At 41.4% G+C, this 19,784-nt stretch overlaps 1 protein-coding gene across 1 annotated transcript in view; it reads left to right on the top strand.

Annotated features, from left to right (window-relative positions):
• Positions 1–9,644: 9,644 nt before the first annotated feature.
• The window catches only part of LOC109042748 (meteorin-like protein), a 76,746-nt gene continuing 66,606 nt past the window's right edge, over positions 9,645–19,784 (top strand). Inside the window, exon 1 of the mRNA XM_072296863.1 lies at positions 9,645–10,181. Coding sequence (XP_072152964.1) covers positions 9,949–10,181 — 233 coding nt within the window. The 5' untranslated portion in view covers positions 9,645–9,948. The remainder of the gene's footprint in view (positions 10,182–19,784) is intronic.

Genomic DNA, 19,784 nt, shown 5'->3' with positions numbered 1-19,784 from the left:
CAGAATTTGCATGTAGACTAGTTTTACTTAAAATCATTATATCTCGATTTTTTTTTTAAAATAATGCACTTATGCGCCTTGTCCTCCAAGTCCCTCATTATGTACTTTTCTCGGAGGGGCAAAAGTTGAACGATATGTTAATGTAAGCCCAGAGAGTATTATTCCTATTTCAAGAATATTACATATCGACGGCGTAAGTCCACTTATGGTATCTGAAAATTTCCGCCTCTATTTTATTCACTGGAAAAAAAAAACACATTTGATCAAGAGTCTAGACTCTTAAAAACATCGGTAAGAGAAAATACTCTTGATTCAATCAGATTTGAGCTTAAATCAAGAACCAAGCCTCTTAATTGAGCGGATTTCCTTTTGATTTAAGCTTAAATCTGATCGAATCAAGAGTATTTTTTCTTGTCAATGTTTTCAAGAGTCTGGACTCTAGATCCAATGTGCCCCCCCCCCCCCCCCCCAGTGTTTTTTTAAAAGAGAACAAATTGACATCATTCCTTGAAGTTTCAGCAGAATTTTCTTCGCACAGAGAAGAAAAATCACGGAAGTTTTACAGAATTGCCGTTGAATACTTTTTCGTTTAAAAAATAAAGTATGACAGGAAGTCTGCGACGTCGCAAACCGCGTTATGTGATTGCAGACTTACACCGTCGATATACATATCCTAGCACCCGGCGTAAGAAATGTCAGTGTAAGAGCTGCACTTTAAAGTAAAGTTTAAGCTCTTTTCAAATTCATGGACACGATTTATGGGCGCATTTGCGTTGTTGGCGCGAGCGGGAGGCAGGAACTGATCGCGAGTGAAACGAGTCTGGAGGACTCGGGTGAAGTGGAGGTGCGGCTTCCTCAAAAGAGAAAGTAATAATGCTTTCTCCTTCTTGCCTTGGTCACTCTGACCGGCTCTTTATGTGCTTTACAGCCATTAGACGATGGTCCTGTAACCCCCCTACTGTAACGACTAAGTGAGGAGTTTTACTGATTACGTCATTTTTTTTTCAATGTCTGTCTCGCGGTCAGCTTGAGCCTGACTCTTTAAATAAATTACTCCATCTCCAGAATTCTTGACACTGTGGCATAACTGCTTATCTCACTTTTATGTTAAATGCTATTACGTGGGGAATAGTAGATCTAACACCCCCGCCCCTCCTATTTCTACCCAATGATCTATGGAAGATGTCTTGGTTACTTAAAAAGTGGATTGCTGATTTAACAATTAAATTGTTAAAAAATATGCCCGACATGTTTCAAATATAATGTACATTTTACAATAATGGAAAGTTAATTTAACCACGGGGGTGGTAAAATTAGCATTTTTTTCTATTGTAAAACCTACATTGAAACATGTATTGAAAATTAATTTTCTTAGGGGAATTTTTAGCTAAATTTCCACTTTTTTACCATGGAGCTGGTGGGAATGAGCTGTTACGACAAACCGTTTTATCGCACATACAGACACAAAAGAGGCACGGAGCCTTGGAAGGTTGGTTGGGCCGCAAAGCGAATCAGAGGATGCGCACCCCTCAATAAACGTAAAATGTAAAATTTCAAGAAAATGACTGACATCATCACGGATTCAGTGATCTATAAATACCTATTCCATAAATGTTTTAATAATGTTGCCACATCTCGCCGAGAAAAAGTTAAAGAATGTCTAGCGAATCCTCATTAGATTTCCCATTTAAATGTCTAGGGCTGAATAAAGCCTTGGACGAGATTTTGCAATAAGCTGGTTCAAAAGAAAGAAAGAAGAAGAAGAAAATTAGATACGTTTCCCTCCATATTTTAAAATAAGCCTTCTTATTGCTCAATTTTTTCCGTGTAGTTTTTAAACTCGCTTTACAAACTCAATATTTATAATGAGAAGAATGTATGGTGTGTGGTGATAAGGCGTGTGTAACAGTGCACATAAATAAAATCGACGCATGAACGAACATTTCTGGCCCCGAATTTTTCGTCCGTGAATGTGCAGCATGATGGCCGCAAAAGCAGCAACAGCAGCGATAGCAACATCAGCAGCAACGACAGCAGAAACATCAGCAACAACAGTGGCAACAGCGGTACCTACATCAAGTTGGTAAAGAAACTGTGAGCTTTCTGTCTTACTTTTATCACAAGAGCTTCAAAAATAGTTTTATTCTATGTTGCTCCTGACTCCTCCCCCTCCCTTTTTTTATAAAATTTGGCTCCTCCTTTTAATGATCCATTTTATGTTTCAAAAATGTTGAAATAGCTTTCTCGCAAGAGAGGCTCAAAATTCAAAATTCCCGGAGGAGGCCCCTCTTGCCACAATATATTAAACAATACATACTCGGAGATTTTGGTACACCGCAACCGAAATACGCATGTTTTGCTGTTTCACCGTTGATATACCTGATATCGATGATATGAGTGACGCAACAGTCACTATACTGCCTTGCTAAGGAAGAACGCCGTATGAACATTCGAGAGTTGCCAAATCTCCTTCGATAAAATGGTTATTTTTAAGGAAAATTATGAATATTTTTACCCTGGTAAAAATTGGCAGTAGAAGCTGTGTTCCAAAATACCATAGACCTAAAGCCGGCTGTAAGATTTTCAATAGCTTCTATAGTCAGCTGCACAATTTCTTATAGCCTTTTATAGCCGATGGCGATTGAGCAACAGCCAGGCGATAAAGTGGATGCTAAATGTTACTAATTACGGATGCTAGGACTGTTTATGGATTACCGTTCTATTTTTGGGCCGTACAGTACCTATCTTGATTTATTTTGCGCGGAAAGCTCCGTTCTTTTGAAGGATGCCTGCCATTCCTAACATGTTGGAGCGCCTTCAATTTCGTATGATACTGTGCAATACCTCTGGTGTGAAATAGTTGCTTCAAGCGCCGTGGCACGCTGCGGCGCGGCGAGCGGGCAGCCAGCGCGAAAAGCGCCTTAGCGCCTACAAACCTAACAGGGATACTTCACGCATTGCGCCATGCGTGGAGTATCCCTGTTAGGTTTGTAGGCGCTGGTACGTGTTTATCGCTGGCAGCACGCCGCTCCGCTCTGTGTTTGGCTCCAATATAATCTTGCGGAGTCAGCGTTTTTCAACTCATGATTTTGAAATTTTGCACATCCTGTATGGAATATTCTCATTTTAATTGATGAAAAAAAATATGAATTAAAGGAAAATATAATGTGTGTTTTGTGAATATTATGGTGGTTCCGTATCAAACTTAATGATTTCCAAAGCACACGAATTTCTACACAATTTCTTATAGCCTTTTATAGCCGATGGCGATAAAGTGTAAAGCCCGGCGATAGGAACTATAGCCCGGCTGCACACTTTTTTATCGCTTCGTATAGCCCGGCTATATGATTTGCTCCGCTTTCTACAGCCAGCTATATGATTTTCTATTGCCTTCTTTAGCCGGCTATAAGAATTCCTATGGTATTTTGAAACGCAGCTCCTATCGCCAATTTTTACCAGGGTATTAAAATACATATTTTTATTTAAAGACAGCAGGCTCATCTATACAAGTGGTGAGGCGTTAATGATCGATTATTGATATTCCCCATTTGAAGCTATGAGAAAGAATCGATTATTAGGGTGTTTGTTGCGAACACCTTGTTCATCGATCTTTTTCCGAGGTAGATCAATAGATATGTGGCAAAGCACGCCACGACACTGATTTATCCATTAACACTCATACCAATAGTAGAGAAATCACTGAAATTAGCTCTGTAGATCTCTACCTTCTCGTGCACATACATTATATATATGATTATGACCGAAAATAATGCGAGAAGTGCATCAAGCCCGATTTTCGGAATTACCACCACTAACATACCATTTCAAAATACCGGATTTTTTCTCAATAACCTCATCGTGACGATAAAGTCTCCTCTAAATCTTCATTTTTTGTTACAGCTTTTTATAATAATAATAATATGCCTCGGTCTCGGAATAGCAGCGAATCGACAACTCATTTGTTCGCCTTTCTTCATCCAGTTGTAAATTAAATTGAGATACAGGTGGACGTTTCTAGACAAGCCCGCTTTATTTAGGTTTTATGAATATGACAAAGGTTTTTGTACAGGTATTACGTGCTAAAGTAATGAATTATTCCACTTAACAAGGCAAAGTTCAATTTTTTGTTAAAGTTCGCCCTAAAGATCTATCGGAGCGATTTTCGTGATTTTTGCGGCTATTAATAGAAGATGTTACCTAGATGATACTGATTGTGAGCCTGCTTTATTAAAATTAACTCACGGGGCCCCGCAAAGGGCGCTTCGGAGGGCGCCTCGCGCCCCCTAGGGGCTAGGCCGCGTAGCGGCTTTGGGGCACAGCCTCCTCGTATGACTAACTTCAGAGTGAGGATGCGTGGCCACCTACGCATAATTTACATCATCCGGAAGTTGCGGGATTGAACGAGTTAGACGCAGCTTAAGTCATCGATTTTCAAGGGACTTCCAAGATTTGAGACGCTGGACAAGTTCGGAGAATAAACCGATCGCGGCAGACGCACGGGTCGTCTAGACAGAGAGTTGGAAATGTATAGCCAACGTAGCTACTTTTGCACCAAACAACAGATGTCTTTGAGAAAAATTGTGCTCGAATAAGCTTTTCCTCTCAGTATTGAGATTTTCAGATCACTGAATCGTAACGCACGTAGGCTACATTTCTAACTCCCTGTCTAAGTTTACTGGAAAAAAAACACATTGGATCTAGCGTCCAGACTCTTAAAAACATCGACAAGAAAAAATACTCTTGATTCAATCAGATTTCGACGGTGTAAGTCGGCAATCACATAACTCGTTTGCGGTGTCTGAAAATCTCCGCCTCTATAATATTTTTTTGAAGGAGAACAAATGGACATCATTCCTTGAAGTTTTTGCAGAAATTTCTTCTTACAGAGAAGAAAAATTACGACAGTTTTAAAGAATTGTCGTTGAGTAGTTTTCCGTTTAAAAAATAAAGTACGATAGGAAGTCTGCGACGTCGCAAACCGAGTTATATGTGATTGCCGACTTACACCGTCGATTTAAGCTTAAATCAAGAACCAAGCCTCTTAATTTGAGCGGATTTCCTTTTGATTTAAACTTAAATCTGATGGAATCAAGAGTATTTTTTCTTGTCAATGTTTTCAAGAGTCTGGACTCTAGAGCCAATGTGTTTTTTTTCCAGTGTTCGGAGAGAGATTTTAAAGGTGATTTTGAGTCACCGCGTAAGAAAATTGGGATTCGATGATATTTATTATACTTTTCCGGAAAAAGGTGGGGTGAAACTCGTGACATACTCTCGATTTTCGGATTCGGTTGAAACTGAACAGTTCCCTCATTCGACTCGTAGAGGATCGTCAGTTAAACTCGAACATGTAGAGAGTGTTGCGTTATTCCGTTTTGAAGGAACTTTATTTGTGCTAATCAGCAGTGTGCGGCATCAGCGGCATGTTTCTTGTAACTTGCGATGCGAGTTAGGTCACGCATAATATACTTTTATGTACCGCGGAATCAGACACTCCCAGAAAATACATACAGAAACAGTATAACATGGAAAAAATAGCTTTACCAATAATTCAGCACGGTTTGACCATGTTAAGGGAGAGCTTCATTATTAACCAAAAAATTGATTTTATGTCTTTTAACGATAAACAATTTTAAAATAAAACTATAAAGCTCCGTATTTTTGCACCCCTCAAAAATTCAGCGCTGAAGGTATAAGAATGAGGGGTATGCAAAAGGCCTGTTACCACCCTTTCACTGGGCGCCCCCTTCGTGCAGAAAAAAAAATATACTTTACTTAATTAAAGTACCTAAATACTTCACACTGCAACGTTGTAAATTCTCCGCTCATTATCCTCCGAGAGTCGCTGATCCCAAAGGGTTCCATTTTACAATGTTGCAGCTTTCCTTCCCGGGGTGTTTATCATCTTTGTAGCTTGATTCAGCCTGGGTTAACCAAACCCCCGAGTACTCATAACCCGCAAAGAGAAAAAAAATATCGGGCATACAAACCTCATAGTTCAGTAGACCCTTGTTCAGCTTACAAAACTGAGCCTTTAGTCGAGAGAATTGAGCGCTTCAGTTAACAGAACTGAACTACAGTGCAGTGAACTAGAGGTTCAGTTCACCGGACTGAAAAACTTCCGTTCACATCGAGCATGTTTCGTACCAACCGGAGGGTTCTAAGTTATGTGAGCTGAAGCGGATAGTTCGCTTGACTGAAGGCTCAGCTCAGTCCTTTGTAATGAAAAACGATAAGTCGATTCGTATAGCTGAAGTTTTATTTCCTCGTATAGATGTACTGACCATCCTCCAACTCAATGCTTTTCTGCTGATTTCCTGATATTAGTATTCCTCCGAGTTAGACATCGATGGCCAAAGTGCGAAGCCACGTATCTCTGTTTGCGACGTTGCAGACTTTCTGTCATAATTTAATTTTTCTTTGGATAACTATTTAGCATAATGTTTTGAAAATTCCTTGATTTTTCTTCACTGATAGCAAAATATTTTGTATGAATTCCAAATTATTTAGTTGGCTTGATTCTCTTCGAAAAAATAAAATTGGAGCGAAAATTTTGAAACATTGCGACGGAGGCACGTGGTTTCGCATTTCGGCCATCATCGGTCCACTGACTTCTACATACCATTCCATCCTTTTCTATTAATTTATCTTACCTCGCTGTTTTTATATTTATATTATTTATTATTAATTTATTTTTTTATTCTCTATTTTATATATATCTTGATTTTTTTCTTTTGAAAAAAAAAGAAGAAAAGTTTTACTCACTCCAACAGCGCAAAAAGCGTGCACCCAGTTCATGGAGCAAGCGTGAATTTCTGTGTCAGATTTCTTCAAGCAACCTACATTCTGTGGAACTGAATGCAGGAATTGTGCATTTCTTAAGGGAACTTGGCAACGGTAAGAGTGTGCGGGATGCTGGCCGCTGAGCCCAGCTTATTATGAATCAGACAATAGCTTATTGTTCTCGTGTAAATAATGCCAAAAGTATTAGCCAGATCTACTAAAAAACGCGCGGCCTGGCCCATGAAACATTGGACTATTGGTGTAATTGGCGTCGTTTTCTGCAACACAAGATTCGATTGTGCCGACGATGGGACATTTTCTCCTTTTTTTCCGAAAGGGGAGGGAGGGTGTCAGGCCAAAGCTGATTGGGACCATTGTGCAGAGAAGAAATTTGTAAAAATTATTTTTTTGCAAGGCAAAATGTTTTTGTTATAAATTCAACGTGACTGAGCAAGCTGTATTCATTGTTTTTCGTCGCTCCTTTGATTCTGAAGTCTGCCTTGAAGACACCGTTGTTTTCATTTTTTCTTTTTTTCCCCTCCTTCTGAATTGATGCTGCTTTGGGAACACCGGAACTCAAGTCTTCTCAAAATAATAGAATCTAAATGAGGTGACTCGGCAATAATTGTGATGATAGATAATTTATTGGGCATTAATTAAAATTGATTTTGACGTCAATATTGACGCGAAGTTATTGGCGTACGGTGGGTTCAGAGATGAGGCTATCTGCGACACTCTACAGGGTGGGGGGGGGGGGGGGTGGTGGTGGTGGTGTAAGGCACAACTTTTGTTTCCATGTCTTTCTCTCCGACATCCGCTTTGAGTACATATCTGGACGTACTTAAATCAAAAGAAGAAATCTACTCTTTTTAAGTTACGACTAAAAACAGTAAAAACAGTGATAGCTGTTACTTAAAAATGTTTGACACTAATTTAGAAAAACTCACGCCCACTACTGTTTTTAATTGGACGCGTTTCGGCGGCTGCCTGGGCCACCATCATCAGCTGACTACTTTTTTAAATTTACTATTTAACATCAAAACGTCTGTTACAAAACAATTTACTCATTGAGATTTTAAATTATCAAAATTATAATTACAAGTATCAATTATCAAATTATGAATACAACAGAAAATTGATATCATGCAATGATCACCACGTAATATTTATTTATATTTTATTCATTAAAAGACTCTTCCCACATCACACTTGCATTTAACAATGCAAAAAACTCGAGCCGTCTGACATAAGTTGTTGCGCCTTCAATTTCATTTGATACTGTGCAATACCTCTGCGTTGAAATAGTTGCTTGAAGCGCCGTGAACAAACCAACGCGCAACGCAAGCTCCTATATCGAAGAGAGACGCATGTATATACGTCCAGCAATCGTCTATGTGATGTTCGCCCTCAATTTTGTCGCATATGCAACAAACATACCCGAAAGTTATCTTTTCGAAGAGCGCAGAAATTATACCACTCCATGGACTTTGATTAACGACGATGGAACGACGATGGACGATTGGATAAACGACGTTGTGAACCCCAATCGATGTATATCTTCCTTGGTGTACTGCTTCACTTATTATCTTACTGCTGGCATCATGCGTCTCCTTTGAAGTTTTGTTCTTAATTCGCGTAAGCAATAATAATTCACTCAAACCAACAAAATCGAGATCAGCGCCGCTTGCGTAAATTACGAAATACTAATGTTTAGTTATCACTTTTACTTTGTTTTCTTGGACGAATTTATTCCACTGAATTAGTGGTTCAATTTTTGGTAGCAAGCACAATGAATATTATTTTAAGAACTTTGAAGTGACAATCATTATAAATCGAAAGTTGATGAAATGCGGCCAATAAAATGAGAGAACTTGAGAATTGTCTTACTATTTTGTTTTCTTCAATTTTCCATTTGATTTTTAGTAGATAAACAGAATTTTTCAGTAAGTAATGCTGTTTATACTTAAAATACCGCACAAATAGTGATCTAAAAGTATGAACCTCTGCTAACTTTTTGAACGATTTCAAGTGTAGATATTGTAGCTTTTTATGGCAACCCTATGCATTGTTCAGAGGATAGCAAAACATGGTGAATTATCAGTGAAAATTTCAGTAAGATATATGACAAGTCACCGTCTATAGAAAGATATAGGCCGATTTGTTGACTAGATCATCTATGCCATAAAAAATTCGTATTGGGAGAACTAAAGGGTTTAAATAAGATGATCGAGTCCCCGAGCAATTACAATTTTCAATTCAAACATTTTTTCGTGGGTTCTCCTTAGGACCCCATTTTAGCTTGCCTCTCCTCACAGAACGCTTATATCGATTTCGCGCCAACGGAAAAAAATGCACCAATTCGGCACCCAGCTCGGACGTTGAAAGTATGTGCTTACAATAGCGGATGACGACTTTTAATCGATTTTTTGGCCCAAAAATCGATTAAATCTGATAGATTTTTGTAGGTTGATTTAAGGTCTGAATAGATTTTTCGAGCCGAACTCAAATAATTGAAAAAAAATCGAAATTGCGTACGTTTATGTGTCACACCAGGCCTAACTTCTGTAAAACCGGAGTTTCATTTCAAGTTCAGTTATAGCAGTATTCGTGCTCTTGGCGCCGAACTTGGGTTTTCAATAATTTTAAAATCGATTCCGAAAAAAAAAATGATTTTGTCCGAATTCTAATTTTATCATCCGATTTTAAAATCGCCTCGACTGTCTCGAACGTCGAATCGATTTATTCGAAAAAGTCGTCATCCCTGATTACTGTGCGGAATCAGCCTCCGAGCACAGTTGCACTAGAGGACGGCCAGAGAGCGCTGCGCACGCTCCACATGCGACGGAGAGTCGGAAAATCAACCGCATGCCGCCACCACAATCAGTGTTGAGTGAGCATCGCGCGGCGTCGTTCGTGCCCGTGTGTGATCTCGAACCGAAACGTGTCATCGTGAACATGTAGTGCAATAACGTCATACTCACCCTTAATCTAAGGGTTTTCCATCGATATAAACTACTAAGCAGTGCCATCTAGAATCAGTGTCATCTCATCGTTTAACTCGTAACAATTTTGAAGAATTTTTCGCAGCGATCCTCTCGATGTTCGGCGGCGAGAATTTCGAAGGGCCGTGATTTTCAATTTGTTCTATTGGCTTAGAATGTGTTCATAATGCCACCTCCGGGTGGTAACTCAGTACTAATGGCTCCGTACAAACGAAATAAGTGTAAAAATGTTTCGACCAGAGATTTGAATTTCAACTCGTTGCGTTCCGCGGTGCGGTTGTGCGGGTGTATTAATTCTGCGAGTGTCAAAAAGTGTGTTTTGCTTGTTTTGTGTGTTCTGCAACTAGTCAGCCACATCCAAGGGAGTATCATGGGTGAAGAATGCGATTGGAGCGGAAGGTATTGACACATTTTAATGCATGCACTTCTTATTATCAGATTTAAAGGTGTTGGCGTAGTTAGATCACTTTCCTCGAGTCCCCCGTAGAACATGATCCCCGCAACCCTAACCCCAATCCCGCAACCCCGGAGAGGAGAGGGGGTTTGGGGGGTGTGGAATAGCTCCCAGACATTAGTAGGATTAAGTTGATAGTTTTCTCTGGGTAAGCTTTCTTTTGGCTAAGTGTACCTAATACCTATGAGGGATTTTGGGACAAGGTATGCCAGATCAAGTTTTTCGAATGCAACTATGATTCGGAATTCCACTATTCGCTCTAATATTCACCCAATTCCTTCATCCTCCAGGACAATGAGGATGTTTTTCTGCATGATTTTTCCTACCGATTGCACTACAGCTCGTTTTGAGTTGATCATGCAGTACCGAGTCTCTGTTATCCGCGGCGATCAGGACCAGAGCTGCTGCAGATAACCGAGGATTATCCGAAAATGAGGGACTTGTCCGTGAAAAGTGATGATGGAGGCTGTATTTTGTAAGACTCGCCTTTTAAAACGCTTGCAAAATATCAAACAGAAATGTGTAATTATCGGTTCGAAATGAATACATTTTGCATCAAGGAGGCTATTTATCCGAACTGGCCCTAGTACGAAACCACGTATCTCCATTGCGATGATCGAACATTTCATCTCATATTTTATTGTTTGCAAGAGAGGCAAGCTTAATTTATAGCCCGAACTTAAGAGAATATTCTACTGACAAGAGACAGGCCCGCCACAAAAGGAGAGCGGCCGGGGGAGGGGGGGGGTTAGCAAACGGAGATACGTGGTTTCGCACTTTGGTCATCGATATCTATTCAGGGTGGCAAGATACGCAAGGAAGATATGAAACATCGAAGATATCCGTGAATTATTTCCGAAATATCACGAGCCTGTAAAATTCGTGGAATTTATGACATTTTTGTGGGGCTGGGTATGCAACTCGCACTTGAAAGCAAGAAACCTTGATTTTTGACCCCTTATTCTACATCAATATTTCTCACATTTTTCAATTTCTTGAAATCTTGCAACCCTGTATTTAGAGGACTTTTTTTTACGGAAGTGTGCGCCACAGAATTGTAACGCAACGGTTATGGGTTGCAGTGGTTTCCATGCGTTTAAAGAATTTTTTTTTTGAAGTTGAATAGATTGACCCCCAAATTTCCTTCCAATCCATGATAAAAGTCTGACCGGAAAAAACCGCGAATAATCGAAGCGTGGACATTTTCGCGGGACGCTACCGCACATAGCATACCCACTGAATGTAAAATGAATCCCTGAATCGTCAACTTTAACATGTTTTGGGGGGGGGGGGGGGGGAATGCTCAACGAGAAAAATTGCAGGGACTACTTTAACAACCAGGCATCGGTCCATACAGGGTCGGACTGGCTTGCGTCTGAGGGCGTAGACCCTTGGCTGGTTAAAGGGGCGTAATGTGGGCATTCCCTGCGTGGAGAAGGGTTCAGAAAATTTAGGCAAATCAGCACAAGTTTACGCTATTTTCAGGTTCAAAGTTTATTGATCACACGGAGTAAAAATTGCAAAATTGATCGTGAAGCATAGCATTGAGAGCTCACGGTTCGCGTCATCGCGCCTTCAATTTTTCAGATGCAGCACGGACGTCCATCAAGTACCAATAGTTGTATCTCTGCGCCGTCGTAAACACGCATCCTTTCCCTCCCTCTTTTTCCATATTGTGCTTGTTTCCGTTTGGCTTATTCGTAATGGTGCTTCCAGCACAACGTGAGTAATACAGCCGAAGGTAGGAGAGATGTTTTCAGGCCTTTTTTAAACTTTTCTCCCGAATCAGAGTGACGCTTCATTGACAGCATAAAGCAGAGCATTGAGAGTTCACGGTTCGCGTCATCGCGCCTTCAATTTTTCAGATGCAGCACGGACGCCCATCAAGTACGAATAGTTGTATCTCTGCGCCGTCGTTAACGCGCATCCTTTCCCTCGCTCTATTTCCATATTGTGTTTGTTTGCGTTTGTCTTATTTGTAATGTTGCTTCGAACTAGAGCAGAGCACACGGCATCGCGTCTTACATTTTTATATGTAATGTGGACATCCATCTTGCGCGAATAGTTGCAGCGAATAGCGTTTACATTTTAGATGTCTCTTCTTTTTGAATTTCGAGATAAATTAAGGTTAAGTTTGCCCGAGCTATGCTATATGGTTGGTCCAAATCAATAGTCATTTGAAAAGGAGGAAATATGTTTAAAGGTCTCTTAAGAGGTCTATAAAGGATACGTATGTCTAAAAATCGAACCGACCATCGCTTCTAAGGTAGTTACACATAGCGAATGAAGGAGGGGGATGATAAAGCGCCCGTACGTCAAGAAGAAGGTGAAAATTTCACAGAAAATTGTTTACGCTTCAGAAAGTAGTTCTTGGACCTCTGTTCGCCACTATCATGCGTTAAAGCACCTTTCTTTACTCCTAACTCTCTCTTCTTCCGTTCATTTAAGAATTTTTTTAGATGAACCAGTAATTGTAGTTCCCGATTGCAAAATGCAGTCCAATTGTATTCTACAATATACTGTTGGAGTTGTCACCTGCCGCTCCGAAGATTTCGAGTTTGCCCGTCAAAATACACGGTAATTTGAACCAAGCCTCCCAAAAATTCACCGTGCGAGTCCCTCTCCCTTCTCCCCCCCCCCCCCCCCATTCCATCCTTACAGGCCACTTCCGAGAAAATGAAAAGCCTCAGGGCGAAAGAGAGGCTTACGAGAAGCGGCACACAGTTGCGAATGGTTTGTTCACCGTGTAGGTTTGTCCTGGCCGTTGTTTTTCGTTGGGACGAACATGAGAAGAAAGCGATTGGGCACAGTTCTAGCATTTCACCTTTCAACACCATAGGTAGCCTCCTTTTCACGTTTCAATCAATCGTTTCGGAAGTTGGGCCTTTCTATCTCTCTCGATATCCTCTTTTTTCTGCCCTGCCCCTGTTCATCAGTTGTTCCCCCTGGTTAATTTCACGGGTCTCTGTCTAGTCGTGATCGCCTAACTTAAATTAAATAGGTCACGAATCCTCTTTCAAGGTCGGCAAAGCTATTGTCCCTTAGTTACGTTTTAATCGTCCTGTGACGTGTACCGGGGACAGCATCAGTCAAAACTGGACTACATTCTGCAATTAGGAACTACAATCTCTCGCTCAGTTTAGAAACAACGTATGTACCATTAGCTCCTCTATGTAAATAGGTGTATTTACGGATAAGCCAGGAATCGCAGTTCCTAACTGCAAAATGAAGTCAATATTTTAGCGAGACCGATCAGAAAATCGGACTATCTACGCAATTTAGGAAATACTGAATAATACAATATTTCTGGCTCATTCATGAAAACTCCTGTGTGTGTACAGAAACTAATGGTACGTACATACGTTGTTTCTGATAACTGAGTCAGAGATTGTGGTTCCTAATTTCATAATTGATTCCTATTGACTATCCAGGAAATTCCAGCTTACGCTGCGATCTCAGAATGCATAGTATTATGAGTAGCCCATTTTATATTGGTTCATTGCTTCTCCACGTGAGACGGAAGTGCACATACCTTTAAAATAAAATCCTCTAAAATTTGAAATCATTGCCCTTTTATTTTGGCTTTTAATGTTCACGTCGCCGCGATTTTAGGTTTATTCGCGTTTTTACCGCAGTTTTGCGAACAAATACTAGATTTTCTCTTCAATTTTGCGGATTGCTGACTAATTTTCACGCTAATGCGCGCGCATGCCTGCCGTCCCTTTTTTAGACTATTAAAAAATATATTCTAAGATTATAAGAGCACTATCAGAGAAAAGGTCTTAGCAAGTAGATCGCTCTCTATCTTGAACGCTTAAAAATGAGTCCTCTGAAAACTAAGGTAATTAGGTCCTAAGACCTCTTACCTAATTGTTTTGCATGTAATTTCGATCAGGCATATCGAGTAAATCGGGAAAGATATGGGTTTTTATAACAAACTATATTCTCAAGTGCATCGGCATTGGCTGAAAAATTGTCTCATGAAGTAAAGAAACAATAGAGAATGAAGCATAGGTCATTCTGTTTTGGAAGATGAAGCATGGATAAAGTACCAATTATTTTTGTTAGGTTTGGCAGCACCGGAGAATTAGACCGAGAACGTAGAAATACAGCTTTATCACTATTGGATTGGAGTGTTAAAAGGTATACCTTTCCTTTTCCCGTTAAAACTGAGGTCTTTGTATCGCTTTGACCTGGGCAGAACCGTGGCGGTCAGCAGTGGTCCAATCTCAGAGAGATGTCGGACTACGAGATTTTTTTGCCAAAAATCCAAAATTTGATGCTTATTCTGTCACGTGAAAATTTTAAAGGGTACGTTTCATAAAAGTTTACACGAAGACACCAAGAAAAACCACTTTTAAACCTCACTACGTTCTTCCGTATTAACGAAGATACAAGCGTTTAAGTTTCCACATATTGTCCGTCTTCTCCCATGGACTCTCCCCACTGTGCGGTTGAGAGGCCGGGCCGAACCTCTGACAGTATTTTGATTTCGACGCGCACCATTATTTTGTTGGGGTAGCACAGTCGGGACCTGGCGGGTTCTTTATTAGGGATGATAAAAAAAGAAAGGAAAAAAAATCGAGGAGGGCATTTTTGACCATTTGAGGAAGGCGGGAAACAAATGTGAAATGTTGCCGAGGCTTTATGTCCCGGATTTTTTCAAAGGAAAGTGACGGTATCGTGAAAAAAGAATTCGTGCCGCCTGTTTTGGGAAAGAAATCAGCACCTTTTGTTTGGTTCCTTTTTTCCGGTCGTGTTGTTTATTGCCCGTTTCCAGTTGCATTTTCAATTAATCGATTGTCCTCAATTTTCCGCCTATTTTTAATTCTTGCAATACGGCGCTCTTCGCGAAAAACTCACCTTCTGAGCTACTTTATCGGCGGTTCCTAGCGTGAATGGATACCAAGAACATCAACATTAAATTCAGAGGCGGATCCAGCAATCTGGCATTACCGGATTGCCTCCATTTAAACCTATGCTAAATAATCGATTCTTGTCGGAGCATCTGGCCCCTCCAAGAATCGATACATTTCTATAGGTTTAAATGGAGAAGAGACAATGTTGCCAATTTGCCAGATCCTCCAATAATTATATTTTAAATCCATGCACATATGTCGATTATTGTAACCGTGGCGGCTGGCGACCGAGACGGATTCAGGAAGTTATCAACACTGTTTTCTCTCTATTTAAATCTATGGTTAAGAATCGATTCTTGTAGGAGCACCGGCCCGACTGGCCTCCCAAAAACCGATTCTCTACCGTGGGTTTAAATCGAGAGGATACAGTGTTGATAACTTGCTAGATCCGCTTATGTAAGTAGGAGGGAATAGCTCTAGTATTAAACAGCATAAGCACAAATATTGAAGACTGTACATATTCGTGATTTTTGGTGAGTTTTTGGCTTATTCTGCAATTTCAACGGCAAATACTAAATCATTCTTCATAAATGTTATTGATATCATAGAACCACCTCCGTAAAATTAAAAGCGGCCACGATTGACGGTTCTATGGGGTTATTGTGGAGTGCCGCAGTGCCGGACAACCCGAAAGCAAAAATTTAGTCGGTAGCATTATATGATTCCGGCGACAATCTCAACTTTGATGGTAAACCCGAGATTTCGGGGGGCGTAATGAGTGTTGACATGATGACAAATCTGCGCCTTGTTTGATGTCGTCGAGGGGTATAGCGGGGTACGGCATTACGGGTGGGGAGACGCGGCAGAGGGGCGATTGGACCAAGTGGCAGAGTGAGGATTTCAATTGAAGCCCAAGGCACCATGCGGGTTTCCGAGATATTGGCCGTGTACCGCTCTTATTAGAAGCAGCTCGATCCTTGTCGTAAGCCACGTGCTATCATAGACGAGAAAAACCGCGGAAACTCGTCCCGAAAATTGAGAGTCCATCAGAGGCGGATCCAGCAATTTGGCAACACCGAATTCCTTCATTTAAACCCATGTTAAATAATCGATTCTTGTCGGAGCACCCTGGCCCCTCCAAGAATCGATATATTTCCATAGGTTTAAATGTAGAAAAACAGTGTTGCCAATTTGCTGGATCCACCCACGGAGTCCATCATTCTTCCCGCGAAAACTAATATCGATATTTTGCCATTGAGTAGGTGCAAAAACTTCTCGACCGCACGACCGGGTGGGTGCGAAAATGGGAAGGCCCCGGAAACGTTGTTTTGAAATGGGAAAGCTGGCATAATCGCGATTATTTTGGCAAAACTGCGGTGAAAATCATGTGTTTTTTTGTAAAATCGCTGTACAAAATTCGTGCTTTGCTCACAACAGCGACAATTTATGCTTACCGAACCATATAAATAGTTATCTTTTCGAAATTTTTGAAAAAAGGGTGCTAATTTTGCTAATCAATCAATCATAGGCGGAAAGTAGTGCTGACCTCAGAATTTCAGTTTTGCATCACCTGATTAAAAATTGCTTAGCTGTGTGTGCGGGGTCACAAACAATCGCTACGTCGATGGTCTGTAGACAAATTTTCAAAAGCACGTCATTTTTTAAGAAACTTATGGTCGGTAAACGTCCATAGTCGTCCGCAATCCATACGCCACCAAAAAAAAGACATTGCAAATTAGGTGGCGGTCCCAGGGGGAACTTTCCAGCGGGTCGATTATTGAAATTGATGGACAAAGCTATAGACAAAGGAGACAAAAGAGATGTGGAGAGATCCTATTGGTGGAAGCGGGTGGTTGCAATGGACAAAGGAAGGTAATAGGCTAACTAACGGCAACCCACGAGTGACCCGACAGTTAGTCTATCATTTCCTCCCTTTGTCTATAGGAACTACCCATTTCAACCAATAGGATCGCTCCATACTTTCTATTTCTTCTTTTTCTATAGCTTTGTCCATGAATGTCAATAATCAGTCCGCAGTGGCGCATGACGTGGCGTGGTCGATTATCAATATTTCCCCATTTTCTATGGTAAAAGTTAATTATGAAGGAATTCGTTGCGAGCACCCTGTTTATCGATCATTTTCCATAGGTTTCAACGTCAGATCGATCGATACATCGCAAAGCACGTCACGCCACTGGAACTTTCTCCCACGGCTTATCACGCGGGAACTGAGCCGCCAACTTCCTCATCTGAGTGGTGCTCGGGTCTGGGACGCGGGGGAGTCAAGTGCAACACTCTGTCGCGCGCCATGGTGTAATGAATTATTTGGACCCGGTGGTGAGGGGGGGGGGGAGGAAGGGGACGGGACCAAGCGGAATTCTCACGATCCCATGCTAGTGCGATATTAAAGTCGGGTGTAGGCGGGGTGGGGGAGCGGGGTTAATCCAATTTAGGCTTATCATATCGTCGGTCACATGCGCCTTGTTGCGACGCGCAATGACGCGCAGTGCCCACTGGAATTTTGTTACTTGGATACTGTGCTCGTAAGTAGCCATTGTCTATCTATGACAACCGCATAAGGAGAAAGAGACTACGGTAAAAGCACCTATCAGAATGCATGCGCAGTCATAGTTTTCTCCGAAATACTACCATACACTTTAACTATATGGGTGATTCGGGTTAAACGGCCAGACCGCAGAAGTGTGTTCTATGGGTCAAAATAAGACTTTTTTGTTGTGTAAATGTTTTCCGAAAGTGTTCCCATCGGAGCTAAGCCCCCTCACAAATTTCGGGAAGTAAATCGTTTTTCCTGGATTTTGGCAACAGTTGTGAACCGAATCTTATAAAAATGTGTTTCCCCGTAATTTTATGCCCTGGATTAATAACGATCAATAAAAATAAAATCTAATCCAAAGAAGGGTTTGGGGTGTTTCGGTTCCTGCAGTCAGATCGTTCAACCCTGCGATCACCCTGTACATGCTAACTTTCTCCCGTTCTCGCGTAATTTTGGCAACTCTGTGAAGGTTCAAGCACCTATAGGTCCTAAGGACCAAAACAACTTTCGTACGTTATTTTCCCACCAAGTAAGTAGCTGTAAGACACCATTTGTGCTCTCAACCTCGGAAAACCTGTTTTGCGTTTGATGAGTAGAGTGTCAAAATGCGATCATTTTGCCACGCGCAGCATCACAAAACCAGACGCACCATCCTCCTTCCCCGCCACCGCTTGCGGGCTGAAATTTTAATGTTTTCGTCGAAAATAGGTCCCGGTACTCATTCTGGACTCTTCCAAAATGTTGGAATGTCAAAAAAAAAGTTTAAACTCAATGGGACAACCATGCCCTGTGGCGTAACTTACCAAGCACGGGCCTTCGTGCAAACTGTAATTTTTGGGCATCCTCCTTACCATACCCCTACCCCCCTCGATTTTCCCGAAAGTAGTTCCGAATTTCGGAATTTTTTATATTTTCCTGAATTTTTCCCGGAACTTTTGAAATTCCCGAAATGTTCCGGATACTTTGCATTTTCCGGAACTTTCTCGGAACTTTAAAAAAATCTGAAAAGAATCCCGGAACTTTTGCTGGTCATGGAGTGTGAGCGATTGGAACAAAAAAGTTCCGAATCCCGGAACTTTTGACGGACATGGAGTATGTGAGCGATTGGAACAAAAAAGTTCCGAATCCCGGAACTTTTGACGGACATGGAGTATGTGAGCGATTGGAACAAAAAAGTTCCGAATCCCGGAGCTTTTGACGGACATGGAAATGGGAGCACTGACCGAAGGATTTCTCTGATATCCTCCGAAAAATTCCTACTGTGTCACGAAATCCCGCCTCCCGTTCCAGATGGGCGATCCGATGAATCAAATTCTCGTCCGGGGAGAAAAGAGGGTGTCGGCGAGAGGGGGGAGCGGAATTAATAATAAGCTGTTAATAAACACTTCCTTAATGAAACGTTCATGATATGTTGATAGTGGCTCGTTGTTCTCGACTTCTCACATCGACAACGATGACGAAATATGAAGGGTCGGGAGGAGGCGTCATAATCAGGTCGCTTCCCGTCAGCCTGACCGGGGACCCCGGGGACTCATTCTCATTCTATTAGTCGTGCGTCACGGGTAGCCCTCAGTGGCGTGGCGTGCTTTGCGATCTATCGATTGAGCTGCCATTTAAACCCATGGAAAAGAATCGATAAATAGGGTGTTCACGGCGAACACCTCAATAATCGATTCTTCCTCATGGATTCCAATGGGAAAGTATCGATAATCGGGTTGGCGTGCTTTGCGATTTATCGATTGACCTGCCATTTAAATCCATGGAAAAGAATCGATAGATAGGGTGTTCACGGCGAGCACCTCAATAATCGATTCTTTTACATGGATTCAAATGGAGGAAATATCGATAATCGATAATTCACGCTTCGCCACTGGTAGCCGTAGCCCTCTCCGCTACGGATGAGGTCGTAAGTTCCAAACGATAGGGCATTTGTACTTTGTTTTTTTACATAGACATTTACAAGAATCGCTCAGCTCTCTGGCGTTCTGCGGTACCTAAACGCCACAGTACCCTGTCCTCCTGTAAATGAAGTTAGGGTGTTGGCACTCCCTCTGTGATGTATTCGTTCTGCCAGCATTGCTCGGAATTTTGTCGAGACCTGGAGTGACTAGTGAGGCACCACGCGCTGTGGGCTT

The sequence above is a fragment of the Bemisia tabaci genome, chromosome 2 (assembly GCF_918797505.1).
Source record: "Bemisia tabaci chromosome 2, PGI_BMITA_v3".
NCBI lineage: Eukaryota > Metazoa > Arthropoda > Insecta > Hemiptera > Aleyrodidae > Bemisia > Bemisia tabaci.
Note: the sequence above shows the minus strand (reverse complement) of the source record. Positions and strands in the feature narration are given on the sequence as shown.